At 47.4% G+C, this 19375-nt stretch overlaps 1 protein-coding gene across 3 annotated transcripts in view; it reads left to right on the forward strand.

Moving 5' to 3' along the window:
- The window catches only part of LOC117870019 (zinc finger protein OZF-like), a 19848-nt gene extending 5072 nt beyond the window's left edge, over positions 1-14776 (forward strand). The window contains exons 2-4 of one of the 3 annotated variants that reach the window (XM_034757190.1): positions 4593-4675; positions 12419-12520; positions 12881-14776. In XM_034757190.1, the coding sequence (XP_034613081.1) occupies positions 12481-12520; positions 12881-14256 (1416 nt within the window). In that variant the 5' untranslated portion in view covers positions 4593-4675; positions 12419-12480 and the 3' untranslated portion in view covers positions 14257-14776. Of the gene's footprint in view, positions 1-4592; positions 4676-7898; positions 7954-12415; positions 12521-12880 lie in introns of those variants that run through there. The other 2 variants (XM_034757188.1, XM_034757189.1) reach the window with 2 other exon arrangements.
- The last annotated feature ends 4599 nt before the right edge of the window (positions 14777-19375 follow it).

Genomic DNA, 19375 nt, shown 5'->3' on the forward strand with positions numbered 1-19375 from the left:
TGTATGTTGGGCCCTGCCAGAGTATCAAGTTCATCAAAATTCAAACCTCCAAAAACTAGGAAATAGAGAGCTAATGTGCACGCCAATGCAACCTTAACTCTGTCCCCCACGTCTGTGGCAGAGCCAGGAATAGTCCCCGTCCAGTGCTCTCTCCACGTAGGTGCTGGGTGATTGTGAAGTGCAGCTCCCCTCTCCTGTACATTTTTCATTACGGAGGAATGGGAATAATGGTCATGCCTTCAAATGTTTCTCTCCTTCCCCACCTCCTCCTTCTGCTACCATTTCCAGCTCGGCCTCCCCTTCTTTCAAGTGTTTGTCATGGGCAGTTGGTAACAGAGCCAGCGAGAGAAATCTCTGACATGGTCTGTGCCCCAGCTGGGCCTTCTGCTCCTGGTCTAGCCATGTCCTAGCTCTGCCCCTCCTCCAAACAGGCCCCCTCTCCGATACACTGTGGCCTGCCCCTCCACCCCATACATGTGTAACATGTACCTTTAAACTATTAATATTTTGGATTTCAGATAATTAAATTTGTTACCTTCAGCTCCCCCCCCCATAAGTTTCAGTTGTTTGGTAGTGCTCTGATGGTTTTCCATTGATAGTTTGGGACGGAGCAAGGCTGGTCACTTGAGCGTTGCATTGCCTTTCTAGCTGATTAGTGAGAAGTGACGACTCCCTTTTGGGTGGAAGGGCCGATCCCGGGGCCCGTTACCTCTCGGTGATTGATTTTCCATTCCAAGTTCATAAAGTAGATTTTCAATATAAATGCTTTGTTACTTACATATGACCCGTACGTTGATCTGTCGTCTTTGAGTCTTGACCAGCTATGAGCTTTCTGTAGACACCTGACATGCCCATCTTCCAAGAGATGTTTGGTGTGATGGTTTGTCAGGTCTCAGGTGAGAGCTGCTGCCAAAGACCAAGTGACCCTTTGCCAAGGGATCTCTGTGTCACTGTCTGACCCCTGTGGGCCAGGGAGAGGACAACTTAATGCCAATGGCTTTCAGGACGGGTGCTGAATTCGCTGCAGTGCCCCAAGTCCCCTCTCCAGTTCCCTTTTTGGTGTGCTGTCTGGGATGCTGCTCCACTTCCTGCTCCACAGGCCACCCTATATCTACTCCATGTGCCAGGCTGCTGGCAGCCCCCAGTGAGAGGCCATCCAGCCCATCAAACTGGTGCCCAACTGCTGAGCCTCCCTCAGTGAAGGCCAGAGCCCCGAATGCTGCCAGCCCTCTTTTTGGGGCTGGAGATGCTCCACGGACTGTTCCCTTCCCAGGGTTGCCCCTGTTTGAATAGAGTAGGTCTGTCCTGTTAACTCCTGCTCCAGTGTGTTTTGTTATCTCTTTCCCACTCCCACCCCACCCCGGATCCGTTGCGCACCCTCTGTCACTCACCTCTGTCTCAGGAGACAATGCGGGTTATGGGGCGTGGGTGACGCTATGCTGGAGATCCATCATCACTGAAGGAGTGGCAGACTTGACCCTCCTTGAAGGTTGCCAGGATGCTGATGTGCACTGGCGGAGAACTGGGGCTTCACTGAGTCTATGGACCATTTGGTCCACACTGTGTCATTGTAAAGCCTGCTCCGCATTGCTGCCAATTGCTGCTGGTGGCGTTGTGCCTGTAAGTCTTTGTAACACTGTGGGCTGGTCCACACTTAGTCCGGACTTCGGACTAAGGTACGCAAATTCAGCTACGTTAATAACATAGCTGAATTCGAAGTACCTTACTCCGGACTTACCGCGGTCCAGACGCGGCCGGAAGTCTCCCCCCGTCGACGCCGCGTACTCCTCTCGGCGAGCTGGAGTACCGGCGCCGATTGTGAGCACTTCCGGGATCGATCCCAGAACATCGATGGCGTGCCTCCGGACCAGCCGGTAAGTGAAGACTAGGCCTGTCTTCAGTGACTCGGGGGCATGAGCATCAGCCTCAGGGAGACTGGTAAGAAGCAGGGAACAAAACCCAAATTGGCTGTGAGGTCTATATGTAGATTTCACCAATCAGGGCTGGAGTTAGGGGATAGCAAGCAGGGCAGCTACCTGGGGCCCCATGCCACAGGGCCCCCACAAAGCTACATTGCTTAGGCTTTGGCTTTAGCTCCTGGTGGTGGGGCTCAGGGGCCCTGGACTTCAGCCCCATGCACTGGGACTTGAGTTTTCTACCCTGGGCCTCGGCAAGTCTAATGCTGGCCTTGCTTGGCAGCCCCCCTGATAACTGCTCGTGGCTCCCCAGGGGGCTCCAGACCCCTGGTTGAGAACCACTGCCTTACACCACGAATCACAGCAATGTTCAGGTTACTGCCAGTCCCAAAGGATCAGTTACTTCCTTGGGTCAATTGAATCTTAGATCTCCCACAAAGACAACACTTGAAGCCAGTCCTGTCATAACCTCTATTGAGATTTATTTCAAAGAAAATGAGAATTGTTTACAAAGTTAAAGCAGATGGAGACGAGTTAGTCTTAAATTTCAAAAGGCAATGGAAGCTTAATAAGCAAACTTTACATATTTTTAGGACTAACCCAGGATAAGGAGCTGAGAATCTCTTCCTTATACCTAGAAACTTTGCCCCCCCAGAGTTGAAGCAGCATACAGATAATCAGTTCCTTCAGCATGGGTTTTTTTATCCTCTTTCTGCCATGTGCTCTGAGCTGCAGACTCAGCTAATGAGAGGTCAAGAGGACAACAACAGTCTTGTGTCTTCTTTAATGTCCCATAATAGTCTATCTGGTGTTGATGGACCTTTCCTGCCAGGCAGGGTGTAATGCATTCTGTTGCCAATCAGCACTTCACATAGATAAAGTCTCTCTGCTGTCTGCTGATTTACATAGTCACAGAGGCTCACAATGCAACTAGTCAGATATGAACCCAGGCAGCAACTCAATAAATCATTCAATAAAGTCTAAACACATTCTTGTCATTCTAATACCTGTTTTAACACTATTAACACTGGTGAGTCAGACTGATTCCAGCTATGCGTTTGTCCATGTTCAATTAAGACATGGGGGCTTTTGCAAGAGCTAACACCTCATCTGCCAGTATCACAGGCAGGATGGGCAGGGATGGTGTCTCTGGCCTCAGTTTGCCAGAAGCTGGGAAAGGGTGACAGGGGATGGATCACTTGATCATTACCTGTTCTCTTCATTCCCTCTGAAGCACCTGGCATTGGCCATTGAGCTAGATGGACCATTGGTCTGACGCAGTAGGCCATTCTTATGTTCACAGATTCTATCAGGAGTATCTACTTATCTGGACTCACTGGGGAGCCACAGAAAGAAACAAGGTGTGCTGAGACAAGGAGGCCCAGTCTCAGAGCCCCCAGTGTCACGCTTGCCAAAAGCTAAAACTAGGCCCAGCCCATGAAAGGGGGCACTCCCAGGAGAGACTGTATAAAGGCTGGAACATCAAAGAACTTAGTGAACCTGAGACAGCTGCCTTGGGGACAATGACAGGGAGAATCCCCCAAAGTGACTCCTTTGATTCTGCTCTTCTCTGGCCTTTGGTTCATAGAATCATAGAACTGGACGAGACCTTGGGAGGTCATTTAGTCCTGTCCCCTGCACTCAAGGCAGGACTAAGTATTATCTAGATAATCCCTGAGAGGTGTTTGTCCAGCCTGCTCTTAAAAATCCCCAATAATGGAGATTCCACAACGTCTCTAGGCAATTTATTCCAGTGCTGAACCACACTGAGAGGAAGTTTTTCCTACTGTCGGACCTAAACCTCCCTTTCTGCAATTTATGCCCGGTGCTTTTTGTCCTGTCCTCAGAGGTTAAGAAGAACAATTTTTCTCCCTCCTCCTTGTAACAACCTTTTATGTACTTGAAAACTGTGATCATGTCCCCTTTCAGTATTCTCTTCTCCAGACTAAACAAACACAATTTTTTCAATCTTCCCTCATAGGTCATGTTTTCTAGACCTTTCATTATTTTTGTTGGTCTTCTCTGGACTTTCTCCAATTTGTCCACATCTTACATGAAATGTGGTGCCCAGAACTGGATACACTGCTCCAGTTGAGGCCTAATCAGCGCAGAGTAGAGCGGAAGAATTATTTCTCGTGTCTTGCTTACAATACTCCTGCTAAGACATTCCAGAATGATGTTTGCTTTTTTTGCAACAGTGTAACTCTGTTGACTCATATTTAGCTTGTGATCCACTGTGACCCCCCCAGATCTCTTTCCACAGTACTCCTTCCTAAGCAGTCATTTCCCATTTTGTATGTGTGCAACTGCTTGTTCCTTCCTAAGTGAAGTACTTTGGATTTGTCCTTATTGAATTTCATCCTATATACTTCAGACCATTTTGAATTTTAATGCTATACTCCAAAGCACTTGCAACCCCTCCCAGCTTGGTATCCTCCGCAAACTTGGTAAGTGTAACAGAGAAACTCTGCTACTGGGAGGGTTTCACCATGTGTCAGAGGGTTACACCCTGGTGGGAGGGGGCTAGGCATATACTGGAATAAGATCACTCTGTGCTTCGCAGTGTGGCAGAACCTAGAATGTGCATTAGCAGGGAAAAATCTGGGGGGAATCGGCTTGTGGAGTGGACAAAAGCCCCATCTGAATTCTCTCACATTGCCCTTCTCTCCCTGGCAGGCTACAGAATAACGTCCACGTTTCGCTCCAGATCATCCCGTCCTCCCAGGGGGAAGGAAATGGCTGCAATGGAGCTGGCTCAGGTAAGGGATTATCAGGGAGCTGGTGATGGGTTCTGCTTGGAGGGAGAGGAGCAGTAAAGGCATAGAAGGGTGGGAGCTGCTAGAGGTGGTGGGAGATAGGAACTATCTAGGGTGGAGAAGGGGAGGGGACAGGATGTGACAAACTTGCTGAGACTTCTGTAATCTAGGGTGTAATGGGTTGTCACCCCGGTTTGCAGTCTGGGGAGCTTCTGGGAACCGCTGTGCCCTCTAACCTTGAACCTGGGCTGGCCCTTCTCACACTGCTTTGCTGGAGATTCAGCCAGCCTCTCCAGGCCTTTTTATCACCCAACACGACAGCAGGTGGCGCCATACACTCAGTTAAGCTATCTCAGTGCTTTACCTAAGTCAGTCAAGGACAGACAGAAAACAACAACCAATTTCCCAGCAATAAGTGACAGCAAATAGATCAAAGCAGATTACTTGGCAAATAACCAGAAACTCAAACTGAGCCTAGCATACTAGATAAGAGGTGGGCAAACTATGACCTGCAGGCCACATCCAGCCCGGAGGACCCTGAGCTCCTGGCCCGGGAGGCTAGCCCCTGGTCCCTCCCCTCCTGTTCCCCCTCCGCGGCAGCCACAGCTTGCCCCGCCACTGGCACAATGCTCTGGGCGGTGGGGCTGCGAGCTCCTGGGGCAGCTCCACTGCAGAGCCCAGCCTGACCCGGTGCTCTGTGCTGCGTGGTGTGTGGCTGTAGTGCTGCCAGCCACCGGTGCTCCAGGAATGGTAAGGGGGCAGGAAGTTGGGGGGTTGGATAGAGGGCAGGGGAGTTCGGGGTGGTGCTCAGGAGGCGGGGGTGTGGATAGGGGTCAGGGAGGTCAGCAGGGCCCCCTCAGAGGGCGGGGCAAGTGGGGCAATTTGCCCCGGGCCCTGCAGGAGCCCCCACAAGAATATAGTATTCTATAGTATTGCAACTTATTTTTATGGAAGGGGCCCTCGAAATTGCTTTGCCCCAGGCCTCCTGAATCCTAACTGCCCTCCATACAATTTCCAAAACCCAATGCGACGCTCAGGCCAAAAAGTTTTCTCGCCCCTGTACTAGCTGGATAGAATTTGAATTAGCAGTTTCTCACCCTGACTGATGATTGAAGCAGTCCACCAGCAAATCCCCCAGTTCAGTTTTTGTTCCTCAGGTGCTTCCAGGAGTTCTCTTGTCTGGGGAATGAGGCCAAGAGATGATGTCACACCCCACCTTATGTAGCTTTTCCATATGGCGGGAACCCTTTGTTCCAAACTCAGTTCCCAGTCCCCTTTGTGGAAAAATACAGGTACCAAAATGGAGTTAATTGTCATGTGGTCTGGTTGCATGCCCTGCTGTAGCCATGACTCATAGGCTGGATGGAACATTCACAGGAAGGCTAAGCTTTTCCATGGTCCATTGTCTTTGTTGATGAGCCATCAGCACTGTCTGGCTTCTTCACTGTTGTACCTGAAAGGCTCGTTTTGGTGTTACCCAGAGTAAGCACACTTGAAATACAGATACATAGTCAATATCCATAACTTCAGATACAAACATGATCCATGCACACAAATAGGATAATCCTATTCAGGAAATTATAACTTTTCCAATGACCCTGTACATGACACATCTTCAACAAAATGCCTCATAATTATGTCCTAATCATATTATAATCCTACCACTATGGTGAATATGGGGTGTAGTGTGAGATAGGTCTTAATTTCAAGGCACAGGAGTTGGGAATGGTACTTCCCCTCTTTGTGGAACAGGAAATAACCCCCCAGCCAGGGCTGGGAAAACTTCCCAGACTCCCAGTGCTGGAGCCTGAATCTACTGACACTTTATTAGTTACCACCACCACCCCCCATCTTTGTGGCAACTGCAAACTTTATCAGTGATGATTTTATATTCTCTTTTAGGTCATTGTAAAGAATGTGAAATATCACAGGGCCAAGAACCAATCCTTGCGGGAAGCCACTAGAAAGAAATCCACTCAACCATGGTTCTCCATTTACAATCCCAGTTTTTAATCTATTTAATGTATGCCGTGTGTATTTTGTATCTTTCTAGTTTTCTAGTCAAAATATTGTGCTGAACCAAGTCATACGCTTTACAGAAGTCTAGGTATATTACATCAGTACTATTAGCTGCGACCAAACTTGGATCTCATCCAATAAGGATATCCAGTTAGTTTGATAGGATCTATTGTGTCTAAACCTTTGTTAATGGGTACTAATTATATTAGCCCCCCTTTAATTCTTTATTAATGAAATCCAATATCGGCTGCTCCATTCTCTTGCCTGTATCAATTTTAGACCATCACTCTTGTAATGAGATAGGTCATCTCTTTTACACTTTTTAGATATTAGCACAGCATTAGCTTTATTCCTGTCTTATGGAATTTCCCCAGTGTTCCAAGTCCTAATTAAAATCAACATTAACAGTCCATCACGCTCCAACACCAGGTCTTTCAAAACTCTTGTTATCTGGACCCACTGATTTAAACACATCTAAATTTAATAGATGGTGTTTAACGTCCTCGTGAGTTACGTTGGAATGGAAAGACTGTCGGCGTCGACATCTTATGATAAGACTTACATCATCTGTTTTTCTCCAAATCCAGGAGAGAAATATTTATTGAACGCTTTTACCTCTACTGCATTATTTTTGATAATTCTGCCATTTCCATCTAATAATTTACTACTACCATTGTTAGGTTTAATGTTGTACTTAATATACTTTTAAAAATTTCCTCTTATTTTCATTGATTGATCATTGATTTCCCTCACCAATTTTCTACAGTTCTGACCTTCTAACTTGTATTCTTTACTATTGACTTCCCCTTTCTTCCATATATTTTATTTGGAGAGTGTTGGGATTCCTAGCAGGGAGCCACCAGCAGGGTCTCAGAGACAGCCCCATCTCCTATATCAAGCTCTGGCTATTAGGTATGTGATAAATGTGAAGACCCTGCCTCCTTCTGTCAGCTGGGAGACACAAAGGTTCTCTCTTCCTACCCTCTGATGCCTCCTGGCTGCTCTAGGCAAGGTGGTTGGGACTTTGTTAACATGTGCCTCCCGGAGCTTCCATTTACCTGGTGCTGCTGTTCCGTGAATAGTGGGGTTGTAACTGGGGCAGCAGGCACTGAGTGTTGGACTATTTCTCTTTCAGGGGCTGATGACTTTCGAGGAGGTGGCTGTGTATTTCACCAGGGAAGAGTGGGCTCTGCTGCACCCCACTCAGAGAGCCCTCTACAGGGATGTCATGCAGGAGAACTATGAGAATGTGACCTCGCTGGGTAAGGATTCCCGTCCCCAAGAACCTGAGTAGTAATAACTTTATATCTTTATTCATCATACAAGTTTTGACAAGTTTCCTTACCCCCCCCCCTTTTTTTGCCTTATCTCCCACCCACTAGTATAAATTTTGGACATGTGCCTTTTTGGTGTTATCGGTCATATTAAAATTACGTTTAATGTATCGTTATTGGATACATTAATATCTACATTAATAACTGTAACTTTCGTGCCTTTTCCTCATTTTAAGAGGAAACTACGCTGCCTGTAGAATTCTAAATTAAATAAATAGTGTCGGACTCATGCATGGCTTGTGTGACAGTCAGATGAGCTCCTCTTTTTATAGGAGAGTGTATAATGTTGCCATTCAGGACCCCACAGGTGAAGGGAGAACAGAGCTGTGGGAGGGGAGGAGAAGGGGGGGGAGTAGATAATTCTGGGTTGCCAGGACATGGGGAGGGTGTGTATAGGATTAGATCTAAGAAGCAGCAGGGAGGGATGAGGTAGTGAGAGACGAGGAGGGAACACGAAGTTCCCAAGGTGCCGGGAGGTGGTGCCGGCTGAGAGTAATGGGACGAAGGGGCAGGGAGTGTGTAGGAAGGGTACCCAGGAAGTGGGCTGGGTGGGTCAGTGGGAGGGAGGAGAGGCTTGGGGATCTAGAGCTTGGGGGATCCCAGACCTTTAACCCCGAATCCCTATCCAAGCCTTGTTGCTTTAGAGCCTACACTCCAGTTTTATTTCTGTTCAGTTTCACTTAATTGTACATTCCCCCCCCCCAAATATTATTATTTTAACTCTTGACCTCCCTCTCCCTCTCATTACCCCTCTCCCCATATAACCTCCCCATCTCTATGCACAGCGACTCGTATTGGGGTACAACTTGTCCTTGTAGATGGCTACTCAAAGTTAATGGAGGAGATGAAATTTGGTGAAACACACAGAACTTGATTTAATACAGACAGTTATAATTGAAATCATAGGCAAAAATCAATACACGATTAGATTAAGGTAAGTACAGTAAAGAGGGTCTTGCACTCTGCGTACTTACAAATTATGGACACGATTGGAAACAAAGATGGAGGGGCAAGGGCGACCATCAGAAGGGAGGCCCTCCTTCAGTTTACACTGTCTCGGGGACCCGACAAAATGAAAAAATGGTAACTAGGAGAGGTATTTTATCCCCTTTCTTATGGTAATAGGATGGCTATATACCATATCTGCTCCTTTACTCCGATTACAATAATGTCAATAACTGCCCCCAACCATACGTGGCCTTTGGGAAGTCCATAATTATGCATCAAGCATTACTACTCATGATTTACATCACTTATTTATTAATAATTCCAATATATGAATGCGGTCCAACTGCTGAGATCCTTCATAGCAACCTAACTGATGAAGCCCACCTCAAACATCCTTCTTTCAGAATCCTGTAGTGTATTGCACCTGTTCGCGGTTCCTCGTTAGTCTCTCAAAATAAGGGTGCAAAATATCTGACCTGTGATTCTCTCCTTAGGCCCATTCAGGTAAATCCCAGACTTCAGCATAACTACTCCCACAGAGCCTCAACCTAATATAGACCCTTTATTGTAGCAAGCTTAGGCTATGTCTACACTACTGCGGTAAGTCAACCTATGTACCTTAGATAGAGTTATCGCAGGGTCTACTTACCTTACTTTTCTCGTCAGTTTAGAGTACAGGGTTCAACTGCAGGGAGCTCTAGTGAGTATAAAATTGCCCTCAAGACATGAGACTAGGTCATAGATCATAAAATCAGGTTGGGGTCAGCAGGAATGAGAGTTTGGAGAGAGTCTTGTCCCCCCTCTCCCCATCTGCAGCAGCCACAAGCTGTCTTCCCTCCAGGCTCCTTGGATCTTTGAGCCTGTCCCTCCTAGGTTGCATGGCCCAGTTCTTGTTTCTTACATTCTCCTTTTCTGGAAGAATTAGAGGCTGTTGCTCCTGAATTTTAGGGTTTAATTCCCCAGCCTTCTCCACATGCTGGGGAAGTTTAATTACACCTGAGTCACTACATTTCTTAATGCCCCAAAATGTGCTTTTGCGATGTCATAGTTCTGGGGTAGCTAAGCCTTTGACCTGCCTCCACGGTCTGCTCAAGGAATGCCCTCTCCGGTATGAGGCCTCTAGCCAGCCCCTCTCTCTGGGTGGGGACCCACATGCCTCTCCTTTTTGTCTAAGGTGTGAGGATTGCAGCTTGTCCTCCATTGTGTTCACTGGACTAACGTCCAGTTCCCGTGCTCTGATCTTTCTCCAAGGGATGTGAGCTGTGTATGTATGATAGAGGTGGGAATTTTGGTGATACTTGTATGATGCCAATACACACTTGAGTTTCCCTCTGTGATGGGTATTGCTATGATTATAAAGAGCAGGAGACATGAGGTGTTTTGTCATGTAGCTGTCATGGGGTGATATGAATGGATCATTAACGACTGGCTGGGACCAACCTACATCAATGGAATACCCGACAGAGACAAGGGAATAATTGTCATGTGTCCATGGGAGGATATCTGCTTGGCTGAGTGAAGCATACATGGATTCGTTATGTTTTTGGGAGCAGGAAGAACTGGGCTCGCAGACGCAGGAAGCTCTGCCAGAGCGAAGACAAATGAACAGTCACAGTGAAAGGAAACCAAAGCGATTTCTACAGCAGCAGGGCTCAAGGGCATTGGCCAGTACGGACTATATTGTCTTCTTGGCTTCTCTGTCCTAATCTAAAGACTTTCCAATGCTCAGTTGACTAATAAGCTCTGCTATGTTTTAAAAGTCTGCCCAGTGTCACAGCAAACATTTGCTCTGTGCATTGACTGAGGAACAGTCTCTGACCAGGAGTGTCATTCAGCTGGATCTGCTGGCAGAGCTCACAGGTTGAAACAGGAGTGTTGAAGCCAGAGGTTCAGTCTCAGGTGTTGAAGCTACATGGCCTATCTTTGTGCAAGTCTCCCAAGGACTGTTTAAAAGCCAGGGCATTGCACAGATCCTATGGATCCATGACAGGATGCCAGTGTGCCTTCTTTGGAAAAGATATAAAACAAGAAAAGGATCTAAATGTCTATTTACCATCGCCCCCTCATCTGTCCTCGTGGGAATCCCTGATCAGTTCCAAAATGTATTACAACCTTCCTTAAAGGCTTACATCTTGGTTATCAGGTCATGTCAGTTTTGTTAGCGGGCTTTCCCTTCAGCCTCCCACTTCCCTGGTTCTTGTCACGCAGACAGCAAGCAGGAAAAGACAGAAGTCCGAAGCGCAGAGAATGCGATGTTTATTGGGGTTAGTTTCCAAGCAGGCATATTCCGAAGGCCTTCACACCAGTGGGGCTTATCTCTATACGCGATAGTCTATTCCCCAGTGTTCCCTTCCCAGCTCTGATGCCACAGAGCGTTTTCCTCGTGTCCCCCTTCCCAGCTCTGATTCCACAGAGCCTTGCCTGTGTCTCCATTCCCTGTTCCCTTCCCCCCCTTAACAAACATGATGCCAATTTCCCTTCCCCCTCCTGTTTGACCCTGTTTATATAATAATATTCTCAGCTATACCTTAACCAGTCATTGTACTGAAATTTAACTAACCAATTCTGACATATTCTAACATAATTTTCTAACCAATTATATCCCAGTACCCTAATTAACTTACACCTAGCAAAATTAATTATTCAGCAGACAGAAACAATTAGAGAACCAAACTGATTAACAATGTAAAAATTGTGGCCATGAAGATAAAACAATGCAGAAATGAGGGTTTCACAACCATTGATAAGTGATTTCTTGCCAGACAGGATTCTATCAAAGTAAGTTTTCTTTAACCATCTTAAACTCTGTTTCTTTATCTGGTGGTGATGGGCACTATCGGGACAGGATTGTCTTCCTAACAGCCCAATACCACCTTATTTCAGTGTGATTGGTTTGGGATGTTAGGATGTGACCCTACACTTCCCAGCTTATGGCTGCCCCTGCTGCTTAGCCAAAGGCTTTAGCCTGAGAACAAGGCCTCAGACTCTCCTAGTGAGAGAAGGCCCAGACACAGGCGGACTGTGATTTTGATCCTTTGTTTTTATACCTCTGTAACTAGCTAAATGATAAAAATACACCTAAGTTCTTAAATATAGGCTTTATAGGCTGGCTTGACTATCTCTATTCTAACAGTGGGATCTACCTCCTACCCCATTCTGTGTCCGTCTTCTCTATTTAGATTGTAAATTCTTCAGGGCATGGGCCATCTACTATTCTGGGTTTGTACTTCACCTAGCACAATGGGGACTCACTGTTAGTTGGTCCTGAGGCACTAAGGTAATGCATATGATTTATTATAATAACTCTCCTGCCACTTTGAGCCAAGTAAGATGGGTTTGGGATGTTACTACTTAAAAATGAGCTGGATTAAAACCATGGAATATTCTTTGTGCCAAGTATCCCATAAATTCCACTGACCTCCCATGTTTTCTTTGCCTGTAGTAGGGTTTCCAGTTTCCAAACCTGATGTGATCTCGCAGGTGGAACGAGGGGAAGAGCTGTGGATCATGGACCTCCAGGGCTCTAAGAAAGAAGAGCTCCCGAGAGGTGAGAAATTGTTTAAATCAATTCAACTGTTTGGGAATGCAGGAAACATTTGGGATGCCCTACAAAGACCTTGTGAGCTCTCCAAGTTTAGGATTGTTCCCTGCAGATGTGGAATCATTATGGCAAATGTCACTGATGGATTCCCTCCTATTCTGACAACTGGCAGCAGATCCCTCCCCGATCTCGCTTTTCTCTGAGTGTTCTGGTGAGATGCAGACCAAAACTGATCCCTTCCTTTCTCCTCTGTGGAAGGGTTTGGGGAAAATCAGCTCCTGATAGGTTTGATCTCCAACACATATTTTGATTTGTTCATACCCTTTTCCATTCCTCTCTCTGAGATTTCCTTTCTCTCCGGTGCAGGGAATGACCTATGTCTGGATTCTCTGTGTCTCCTGTCAGGTGATGGGATAGTGAGTGAAAATGAGGACAAAAAACCCCAGCAGGAAGATGCTGAGCAAGTAGAACCACATGGAACATTATCAGGAAGATCCAAAGGGCATGTTTCCGGGAGTTGTGAACTCCCAGAAAAAGCAAAAGCCTGGGAGAGTCAGCACAGGTTAGAGGAAAACTTCAGTAACCCCTCAAACCTTATTGGAAATGAGAGAATCAACTTGGAAGAGACACACTATGCATGCCATGAGTGTGGGAAAAGCTTCAATGGGAATGCTGCCCTTATCACACATCACACAATCCACACAGGTGAGAAACCTTATGGATGCTCTGAGTGTGGGAAACACTTCATTGATAGTTCAACCCTCATCTCACATAGGCAAATCCACACAGGAGAAGCGCCCCACATATGCTCTGAGTGCGGGAAACGCTTCAATCAGAGCTCTGCCCTGAGCACACATCAAAGAATCCACACAGGGAACACGCCCTACACATGCTCTGAGTGTGGGAAAAGCTTCAGTCGGAGCTCACACCTTATCAGACATCAGAGAATCCACACAGGAGAGATGCCCTACACATGCTCTGAGTGCGGAAAAAGCTTCAGTCAGAGCTCTGCCCTTATCACACATCAGAGAATCCACACAGGGGACAAGCCCTACACATGCTCTGAGTGTGGGAAAAGCTTCAGTCGGAGCTCTGCCCTTATCACTCATCAGAGAATCCACACAGGGGACATGCCCTACACATGTTCTGAGTGCGGGAAAAATTTCAGTCGGAGCTCTACCCTTATCACCCATCAGAGAATCCACACAGGAGAGAGGCCCTACACATGCTCCGAGTGTGGGAAAAGCTTCAATCGAAGCTCAAACCTTATCATACATCAGAGAATCCACACTGGAGAGAAGCCCTACACATGCTCTGAGTGCGGGAAAAGCTTCAGTCAGAGCTCTGCCCTGAGCGCACATAGGAGAATCCACACTGGTGAAAAACCATATGGATGCTCTGAGTGCGGGAGAAGCTTCAGTCACAGCTCTGCCCTGAGCACACATAGGAGAATCCACACAGGAGAGAGGCCCTACCCATGCTCTGAGTGTGGAAAAATCTTCAGTCAGAGCTCACACCTTATCACACATCAGAGAATCCACACAGGGGACACACCCTACACATGCTCTGAGTGCGGAAAAAGTTTCAGTCAGAGCTCTGCCTTTATCACACATCAGAGAATCCACACAGGAGAGAGGCCCTACACATGCTCCGAGTGTGCGAAAAGCTTCAATCGGAGCTCAAACCTTATTAAACATCAGAGAATCCACATGAGCGAGAACTGTAATAAATCCCTTGACTAGGGCTGGCCAAAGGGTATGTCTACATTATGGGATTAATCCGAATATTCAGAATTCGAATTTTGGAAACAGATTTTATAAAGTCGAATGTATGCAGCCACACTAAGCACATTAATTCGGCAGTGTGCGTCCATGTACCAGGGCTAGCGTCGATTTCCGGAGCGTTGCACTGCGGGTAGTTATCTCATAGCTATCGCATAGTTCCCGCAGTCTCCCCCGCCCATTGGAATTCTGGGTTGAGATCCAAGGGCCTGATGGGGCAAAAAACATTGTCACAGGTTTTTCTGGGTACAGCCTCACCCCTCCCTCCACGAAAGCCACGGCAGACAACCGCTTCGCACCTTTTTTCCTGGGTGAACACAGCAGATGCCATACCACGGCAAGCGTGGAGCCCGCTCAACTCAACACAGCAGTCATGAACATTGTAAACAACTTGCGCATTATCGTGCAGTTTATGCTGAACTAGGACCAGAAAACGAGGCAAGGAGGAGGCAGCGCGGCGATGAGTGTGATATGGACATGGACACAGACTTCTCTCAACGCGGGTCCCAGCGCTTTGGAGATCATGTTGATGGAGCAGGTTCTATCCGTGGGATTCCGATTCTGGGCCCGGGAAACAAGCACAGACTGGTGGGACCGCATAGTGTTGCAGGTGTGGGACGATTCCCAGTGGCTGCGAAACTTCCGCATGCGGAAGGGCACTTTCATGGAACTTTGTGACTTGCTTTCCCCTACCCTGAAGCGCCAGAATACCAGGATGAGAGCAGCCCTCACAGTTGAGAAGCGAGTGGCGATAGCCCTGTGGAAGCTTGCAACGTCAGACAGCTACCGGTCAGTCGGGAATCAATTTGGAGTGGGCAAATCTACTGTGGGGGCTGCTGTCATGCAAGTAGCCAAAGCAATCATTGAGCTGCTGCTACGAAAGTTAGTGACTCTGGGAAACATGCAAGCCATAGTGGATGGCTTTGCTGCAATGGGATTCCCTAACTGTGGTGGGGCAATAGCTGGAACCCATATCCCTATCTTGGCACTGGAGCACCAGGGTACCCAGTACATAAACCGCAAGGGTTACTTTTCCGTGGTGCTGCAAGCACTGGTGGATCACAGGGGACGTTTAGCCAACATCAACGTGGGCTGGCCAGGAAGGTTTTGTGATGCTCGCGTCTTCAGGAACACTACTCTGTTTAAAGGGCTGCAGCAAGGGACTTACTTCCCGGACCAGAAAGTAACCGTTGGGGATGTTGAAATGCCAATAGTTATTCTTGGGGACCCAGCCTACCCCTTAATGCCATGGCTCATGAAGCCATACACAGGCAGCCTGGACAGGAGTCAGGAGCTGTTCAACTACAGGCTGAGCAAGTGCAGAATGGTGGTAGAATGTGCATTTGGCCGTTTAAAAGGTCGCTGGCGTTCATTATTGACTCGCTCAGACCTCAGCCAAACCAATGTCCCCATTGTTATTGCTGCTTGCTGTGTGCTCCACAATCTCTGTGAAAGTAAGGGGAGACCTTTATGGCGGGGTGGGAGGCTGAGGCAAATCACCTGGCTGCTGATTACGTGCAGCTAGACACCAGGGCGATTAGAAGAGCACACCAGGAAGCGCTGTGCATCAGAGAAGCTTTGAAAACCAGTTTCATGACTGGCCAGGCTACAGTGTGAAATATCTGTTTGTTTCTCCTTCATGAAAACCTGCCCCCTTTATTGACTCATTCTCTGTAAGGAACCCACCCTCCCCCTTCCCCCAGCTTGCTTTCAAACCAAATAAAGTCACTATCATTTAAAAACCATTTATTCTTTATTAATAGATTATAAAAAGAGGGAGGGAACCTGGGTGGGGTTTGGGAGGAGGATTGGTGGTAAGGAAAAGGCCACTAAAAAAAGGTTAAAATAATGACAGCCTTTTGCTTGGGCTGTCCACTGGGGTGGAATGGGAGAGTGCACGGAGCCTTCCCCCCCCCCCCCGCGTTCTTACACATCTGGGTGAGGAGGCTATTGAACATGGTGACGGGGGAGGGTGGTTATACAGGGGCTGCAGCGGCAGTCTGTGATCCTGCTGCCGTTCCTGAAGCTCCACCAGACACCGGAGCATGTCTGTTTGCTCACGCAGCAGCCCCAGCGTTGCATCCTGCCTCCTCTGATCTTCCTGCTGCCACCTCTCATCTCGAGCATCCCTTCTGTCCTCATGTTGGTCCCTCATGTCCTCACGTTCACTGGCATCTTTCCTATACTTTGAAACCGTGTCCTTCCACTCATTCAGATTAACTCTTTCATTGTGGGTGGATTCCATGATTTCCGCGAACATCTCGTCTCGCATCCTCTTTTTCCTACATCTTATCTGAGATAGCCTTCGGGACGGAGGAGGGAAGCTTGAAAAATTTGCAGCTGCTGGAGGGAGGGAAAAAAGGAGAGAATTTTTTAAAAAGATATATTTTGCAGAACAATTCTTATACTCTTTCACGGTGAACAACACTATTCCCATTAGATAGCACATGTGATTTCTCTGCAAGGTCACATTTTGCCTCTTAATATTGAGTGCCTGTGGCTTTGCTGCTGGAGATCACAGACGCAGGTCCAGACAAGAGAATTCGGCTTGCATACGGCCATGGTAAGCCATTGTCTTTCGGCTCCTGCGCCCTCCTTTCCCACATGCAAAGCTCGTTGAGTGCTGCGGTTTTTCTGTTAACCTTCAGCAGCAGAAAACAAACTAACCCCCCACATCCAGTTCTCTGGGATGATCGCTTTATCCCTCCCCCCACCACATGGCTGGTATCAGGGAAGATCCCTGCTAGCCAGACGTGAAAAGCTCAGCGCCAATCCCCTCCCCCCCCACGCTTGGCTTACTACAGGGAAGGATTCCTTTTCAGCCACAGGCAAACAGCCCAATAGGAAGGGCTACCTCTGTCCCCTTCATTAAATTCCCGTATTTCAACCAGGGCGTTCCTGAAGCTCCACCAGACACGATATCACTCTCCTGAGGATTACACAGCGAGATAAAGAATGGATGTTGCTTGAATGCCAGCAAACACCGGGACCATACACTGACAGGCTTTGTCATGCAATGATACCAGATTACTTGTTACTAGCATGGCGTGGTCAAGTGTCATTCCATGGAGGACAGAATAAGGCTACACTGCCCAGAAACCTTTTTCAAAGGCTTTTGGAGTACCTCCAGGAGAGCTTCATGGAGATGTCCTTGAAGGATTTCTGCTCATCCCCAGACATGTTAACAGACTTTTCCAGGAGCTGTACTGGCCGCGAATGCATCCCAAGTCCTCAGGGCAAATGAATCCTTAAACACTTGCTTTTAAACCATGTTTTATATTTTAAAAGGTAAACTCACCTGAGGTCCCTTCCATGGGGTAATGGTCTTGGGTACTGGCTTAGGAGGGTACTTCAGTCAGGCTGAGAAAAAGATCCTAGCTGTTGGGGAGAACAGAGTGCTGTATGCTCTCCGCAAGCTTGTTGTCCTCCTCTTTCTCCTCCTCCTCTTCCCCGTCCGCAGAATCCTCAGGTGTGGCTGATGAGATTACCCCCGCCTCGGAATCCACAGTCAGAGGTGGGGTAGTGGTGGCGGCCCCCTCCCCCCTAGAATTTCATGGAGCTCAGCGTAGAAGCGGCATGTCTGCGGCTCTGACCCGGAGCGAGTGTTTGCCTCCTTTGTTTTCTGATAGGTTTGTCTGAGCTCCTTGACTTTCACGCGGCACTACTCTGAGTCCCTATTGTGGCCTCTCTCCATCATGCCTTTGGAGATTTTTTCAAAAGTTTTGGCATTTCGTCTTTTCAAACAAAGTTCTGCTAGCACTGAATCCTCTCCCCATATAGCGATCAGATCCAGTACCTCCCCTACGGTCCATACTGGTGCTCTTTTTCGATTATCGGCCTGCATGGTTACCTATGCTGATGAGCTCTCTGTGGTCACCTGTGCTCTCCTGTGCTGGGCAAACAGGAAATGAAATTCAAATGTTCACGGGGCTTTTCCTGTCTACCTGGCCAGTGCATCCGAGTTCAGATTGCTGTCCAGAGCAGTCACAATGGTGCACTGTGGGATAGCTCCCGGAGGCCAATACCATCGAATTGCGGCCACACTAACCCTAATTCGAAATGACAATATCGAATTTGGCGCTACTCTGCTCGTCGCGGAGGAGTACAGAAATCGATTTTAAGAGCCCTTTATTTAGAAAGACATGGCTTCGTTGTGTGGACGGGTGCAGGGTTAATTCGATTTAACGGTGCTAAATTCGAATTACTCATAGTGTAGACCAGGCCAAAGATTTAAAAAAAAAAAAATCATATATGCTAATTTCCACATAGTGCAAAAATCACTATCTTCACCGTGGTCTCTCAGCTCCACCAGATGAGTTGCCTGCTTCTTCCTTTTGCTGCTCACCTTCTTTGGGGTCAGTCCTGTGATCTTTTCTATCAACTCCTTTCCGTTTGAGTCATAGGAGTGTGTGTCCCTGCAGCCAGGAATGTTCATCAGCTCCAGATGGGAGAGAGAGAGGTTTGATCCGAACAAGCTACACTGAGGCAAAAACTACCTGTGCCTGACATCCACTAGGACTGTACATGGCGTTGGCTGCTCAAGTTAGTGATCTTGGTGTAAAAAGACAATTCTAGTTGTAGAGCAGATGCAGCCCAGGTGCAGTGGTTGGCATTAGGTTCCCCCTTGACCTGACCTAAACAAATCCTGAGCATCACGGTTATACTGTTCCCCCATTTCAAAGCAATTGTTAATCATCAAGTTCCCCCTTTGGGAACAGATTGTTTCATTCCCAGTTGCTCTGATGTTGCTTCAGGTTGTGCTGGAAAGCAGATATTTTTACTACCATTTTCCTCACTTAAAATATATTGAACTATAACGAAGAGGTTCTGCAGGAGGTCGCTCCTGAAGATATCTCCTTCCTAATCAGCTGCAAGTTGCCTATTACACTGCTCTACAGCCAAAATGCTTCTGAAATAAATGTAGTCAAGCTTTACTAATTCTGGGTCACTGAGAACAAAAATGATGCTTAAAATTGTTGATTGGCTCTAGTTTTCAAGATATGCTATTGGGTCAGTATATACGACCCTTGACTTGGGAATGGCGGAGGATACGTGAGTTATAAAGGGAAGGGATCTCAAT

The sequence above is a fragment of the Trachemys scripta genome, chromosome 25 (assembly GCF_013100865.1).
Source record: "Trachemys scripta elegans isolate TJP31775 chromosome 25, CAS_Tse_1.0, whole genome shotgun sequence".
Taxonomy (NCBI): domain Eukaryota; kingdom Metazoa; phylum Chordata; order Testudines; family Emydidae; genus Trachemys; species Trachemys scripta.